The sequence below is a fragment of the Morone saxatilis genome, unplaced genomic scaffold (assembly GCF_004916995.1).
Source record: "Morone saxatilis isolate NCDOM2014 unplaced genomic scaffold, NCSU_SB_2.0 Contig14, whole genome shotgun sequence".
Taxonomy (NCBI): domain Eukaryota; kingdom Metazoa; phylum Chordata; class Actinopteri; family Moronidae; genus Morone; species Morone saxatilis.
This window is the reverse complement of record NW_023339696.1, coordinates 1322421-1327824: the sequence shown is the minus strand read 5'-3', so window position 1 is coordinate 1327824 and position 5404 is coordinate 1322421. Positions and strand designations below refer to the sequence as shown.

Here is a 5404-nt window from a genome sequence, read left to right as displayed (position 1 = left end):
TGTCTCATGTTCTACTGTCAGGATATAGTGAAAGTTTCAGCAGATATGACAAAAAGTTATTTTTATAAAGGTTACTACTGCAACTTTAATCTTTAATCTTAGTGAAAGTTTCAGCAGATATGACAAAAAGTTATTTTTATAAAGGTTACCTACTGCAACTTTAATCTTTAATCTTTTTATCTCTACATCAAACTCTTACCATACCACTAATGACCACTATACACTTGTTACCATTATCAATACATTGTTTAATTAGAAAGCAATTAAGGTTTAAACAGAGGCTGCATTGTGTTTGCTTGAGTCTTTCCCTTTTTTTTTGCATGCGGTGTGTGCGTCTACTTCTGCTTGTACAGCGTCTGCCCTTACAAAGTGGTGGTGGAGTGCCGTGCCGTAAGTGTGCGCAGGCGGTGAGACGGCGTGTGAGAGTGTGTGTGTATAAGGCTGTGCACAGCGTGTCTGTATCTGGCAGACATCAGGTTGTACAATAAAGGATTGACAGCAGCGCTGAGGTAGAAGAGGACAGAGGACACCAGGTTGAAATACTGAGACAGATAGTATAAAAAATAGTGTGTGTCAGGGTGCGTGTATGTATTGTTGAAGGGTGTGTCAGTGTGTGCGTTATTATATATTCTGTATGTGTCTGTGTCTGCAGTGGGAGGTGTGGGATTATGTGTGTTGTTTTGTGAGTTTACGCAAATAGATGTCCAGCTCGACCTGTTGGTGTGTGTGTCAGTATGAAAGCTAGTATTGGAATGTGATACTTGTGTGTGTGTACCCGTTTCAATGCTAGGATCCAGATTGTGTGTGCTTGTGCCAGTGTTTATATGTTGCCCTCTGGTGTGTGATACAACATGAGAATATAAGTGTTTATCTGTGCTCATAGCATCAGATTGTGTGCCCATGTCGGTGTGTGTCTCTGTGTCTGCCAGTTGTGTATCTGTATCAGTGTGTGTGTTGATTTTGACTTTGGTTTTTGCACAGATATCACAGAACATTTCATCTCTCTCTGCATAAGTGTGTGCAGTCATCTTCCCAGTCTTGGAGGAGGTCTTGTCTGAGTCTGACTGGAGGTTGTGTATGTTGATATTTCTGCCTATACTGACATCAGAGAGAGTGTTAATGTCCAAGTGTGAGTTTGTGTCTGTGTATGTTTCCTGTCTGTCAGAACCGGTGCCCAGAGAAAGAGAGAAGATGGTCCGACCCACATGGAAGGGCAGCCAACACAGGACAAATGCCAAGACAATCACTCCTGGAGGAGGTGAAGGGACAGAGGGGCAGTGTGGGAAGAAAAACAGAGGGGGAGGACATCAGAATCATTAATAGATTAAGCAAAAGTGATAATTACAAGTTGTCTCTTATACTAACAAACCCAGATGGTACCCCTGTAATTAAGCAGTCTCACCAGCTATTCCTAAATCCTTCACTAAGTTAGATGTGAAGTCCTTCCTAGAGATTTTAGTTATGTATAAACTGGTTGCTAGGACACATCTGGTGCTATAGATGCAATTGAATAATTTGTATGATGAATTGTTGAGGAATAATTTAACAGTCTTTACATTTACTTTTCTTCACAGAAGTAAACTAGATGCTGAAGCCTACTGTGTATATTTTTTAAGTTTCTAGAACGCCTTAAATTCAAAAAAGCCTCGAAACCTCCCTTGAAGCTTTGGTGACCTGTAGTGGTGTGCCACAGGTTGGGAACCACTGTTTTAGAGGATCCTTTTGCTTGGTGAGAAAAGAGACTTACTAAGAAGCCAAGATGAGCTGTTGTGTTTTTGCTTTTCTGATTCAGTTACTGAGTAAATGTCACAATCATCTGCAGTTCAGTTGGAGTTATACTTAGTAGTGTGTCAGCAGAGGCCCTCACCGCCTGTAGCCCAACCCAGGTTAGTGTAAATATTTGGTCAAAAGTAATCCCTATGGAAGCTATTGTTTCTGTGTGTTCTTGATTATAATAAAGGAAGAGTCTAAGGGTGTGTTTCTCACCAAGCATTTTGACGGTGTGCCGATGACTCTGGTCTCTACGGCTGCTTTGTGGGCGGAGCCACAGAGTTCGTCCAATCAGGCTGTAGACCAGACCCAAGATGCAGAGGGGTATTAGGAAGTACAAGTTGGAGAGAATCATCATGGCCGACAACAGGCCGGAGGAGACAGCGTAGTGCGTGCAGCGGCACTCTCTATTGTCAATCTCTCCTCCGTGACCTGCAGCAACACCTTCTTCCCTTCCTCCTCCCTCATCTTCTTTCATTTTATTTTGCTGTTCTCCTTTGACTTTCATCTTTTCTTCTTCTTGTTCACCTCCTCCCTCATCTCCTTGTTTTGGCTCATGTCTTTCTTCTACACCCAGTTTCCTCTCTCCTTTCTCTGCAGACCAAACTCTTTCATCCCATCCATTTTTCTCTTTTTCCTCCCAATTTATTCTCTCCAGTGCTCTGTCCATTAAGGCCATATGTCCACTTCCTCTTTCCTTTCCACCTATCATAAATCCGCCCTGTTCTCCTTCCCTGCCTGTCCACCCTCCACCCTCCCTCCATCCGCCGAGCCCAAGCTCTTCTCCCCCAACATCCTCCACTCCAACCATGACCAAAACTGGTGCTGCACTGACGGCGGCACCCAGCCAGAGGCAGCCAATGAGAGCCCTGGTTCTGCGCCGTGTCACCAGGGTCTTTGCAGTGATTGGCCAGCAGACAGCCAGGTACCTCTCCAGGGAGAGGAAGGTGATGTGAAGGATGGTGCAGAAGGTGCAGCACTCTGAGAGGAACATCGTCAGCTTACATGCAAGGTCTCCTAAGGGCCAGGGCCTGGGCCTCCAGAGCTGGGAGAGACAGAACAAGTATTTTTTCGCTGACGACATCTTTATTTCCACCCTTATTTCCCTTTGTGACAACAAAGTTGTCACAAGTTGTTTTAAGGGTATATTCTCAGTTGACAAAACAACCATTAATGTTTCAGTTAGAGTAAGGGGATTAAACAAAGAACAGTGGATTTAACCAAGAACAAAAATGTGTTTGTCAGCCAAAGAGGATAAATGATGATAGACGTAGATGTGCCAACTGACACTGATTTCCATAAGGGACCAGAAACATGGTCAGACCGGAACTGGCAGGGTAAAACAAGTATGGGCAGAGTTACCAGTATAAGAACTAGCAAATGTAACTAGCATGGCTGCCCAGCTTACATTAGTGTTTCTTAAATGTGCCACTATAGTTACTTGGTAACTTGGTGGTACTGCAGGAGTACACAAGATTTTTTTTTTTAAGTTTAAAAGTAATTAAAACAATTTATGCATAATTCTTTAAATAAATAAAAATAAAAAAAATAAATGTTATAATAAGTTCAATAATGTAAATGTCAGTTCAATAAACCATATTTTATATTCAATATTCACTATGCCATAAACTGTCAACTACCCTAAAACCTCTAGAAAAGATCACTGTAGATGCCTCCCTGCCACCAAGATTGAAGGACTAAATCCATGTTTCTCATTAAATTGTGCAACAACTTGTCAAAAAGATGCTGTTCAATGCAGCTTCAATGCCATCTTTACATTTGCCATGAATTTAGTGATGGATTGTAAACATTTGAATAGCCACACTACCAGAATGGCTCTAGGGATTGCAGAGTCAGTCAGTCAGTCAGTCAGTCCATCACTTTGGTCCAGAAACTAGTGACAGATATTCAGTGTCTCCAGAGGACTTTGGTCAGCCTCTGACTTTTACATTAACAGAATCACTAACAAAAATACTCCAATCACAACTCTCACAACTGCTACTAGTCACAGCTTCTATGGCAACTGAAAATCATGGAGATGGGATGAATACATCAGTCACTACTGACTGGTAACAGTTGAATAAAGAATAATAATAATAAAAAAAAAGATTTCTTAACCCATAAAATATTGTGTATTTCCTCACAGTATAATTTGATCTTCCATTGTGACTGTGCAGAGGAAAAGATAGAATAATGATGTAAGAACACTCTGTGACATGACCCTTGAGTGTAATAGAAGAAAACTTAATTTGGCAGCAGAGATACCCCTCAGGGGAAGGCAACGAAGGGTTTTTAAAACCACTATTGGAACTATGGTGCTTTTTTATATCACCATAAAATGTGTGCATGAAAAAGGTACAGCTTGTGTGCATGTGTGTGAGAGTGTGTGTACCTTATAGAGATCCAGAGGTAACAGTAGCAGTATCAACAGATCACTGACAGCCATGCTGCTCAGGTAGAGGTAAGTGGAGCTTCTCATGTGCGGTCGGAGCCAAACCACCAGAATTGTTAGTATATTTCCCAGAAGGCCGAAGAGCATCAGTGGAATGTAAATGACAGTCACACACACTAGAATGTGAAATATTGATATGTTTTATCAGAGCCACCTTGTATTTATTTCATAACTGTGCACTTTTTGTTTACATTGGAAGTAGTTAGTCCGACATTTTGGGAAATCTGCTTATACATCATGCTGTATGGGAGAAGACTGAAACTAGAGATTGATACCATACACTCATTTGGAAACTGCTTACTGAGCTCATAAATCAAGTGACAAGTAGTACTATCGGCTTCTCTTTTGCAGCCAATAGAGCTGCCCCCTGCTGGTCATTAGAAATAATGCTGGTTTAAGACTCTTGCGCATTCACTTCAGAGACACTGAAGCTCTCTTGTATATACTGTCAGTGAGGCTCCACCTTACAGACATGGAAGTTCTGTCCACTATATATGCTGTCAATGATTTTCACCTTATTGGTATTTTATATTACATATTTACAAAGGATTATCTAACAGCTAGATCATAATGTCATAGGTGTGGTTTGATCAGATTTGATTGACATTGGTCAGGCTACATAAGAAAACAATCGCTTTCATCACATTTTGATTCAAATATTGACAAGTCTGAGTACCACAGAAGCCTAATAGTTAAAGCGCTGTGTCCTTGGTTCACCTGCCGAACAGGGACGTTTCTAACTTGTCATACCTCATATTTCCTGTCTATCACCGACTGTCCTGACTGGTGCACAGACATATTGAGCCCTGCTCAACTTCAAACCAGTTAGAAAATAAAGAAAATCTGTGAAATAACTAAAACTCTTCAGACTTTGTCATATAATTGTGTGTTCATGTAGGATCCAATCACTTATGTATGGAAGCCCATTTCTGCCAATGTGAGGGGGGGAAAAAGGTTATGTAAGTCATTATAATGAGAAACTTTCTCAATATTTTGACTTAGTATCTGAAAATATTGACTTAGTATCTCAAAAGTATACATTTCTCATTATTATGAGAAATTATCAATTTTTTTTTCATTTCGTCACATTGGCGGAAATGGACCACCATACTTTACAAATTTAGTTTTTTAATGCTAAGCTAAGCTAACCAGCTATTTGGTGGTAGCTTCATATTTAGCGTA

General features: G+C 40.8%; 1 protein-coding gene across 1 annotated transcript in view; it reads right to left on the bottom strand.

Annotated features, from left to right (window-relative positions):
• LOC118323035 overlaps positions 1–4348 on the bottom strand; it is a gene marked incomplete at its 5' end in the record, with an annotated part of 15749 nt that extends 11401 nt beyond the window's left edge. The window contains 4 exons of the mRNA XM_035654952.1: positions 367–542; positions 1104–1249; positions 1987–2815; positions 4163–4348. Of these exons, the coding sequence (XP_035510845.1) occupies positions 367–542; positions 1104–1249; positions 1987–2815; positions 4163–4348 (1337 nt within the window). The remainder of the gene's footprint in view (positions 1–366; positions 543–1103; positions 1250–1986; positions 2816–4162) is intronic.
• Positions 4349–5404: the final 1056 nt, after the last annotated feature.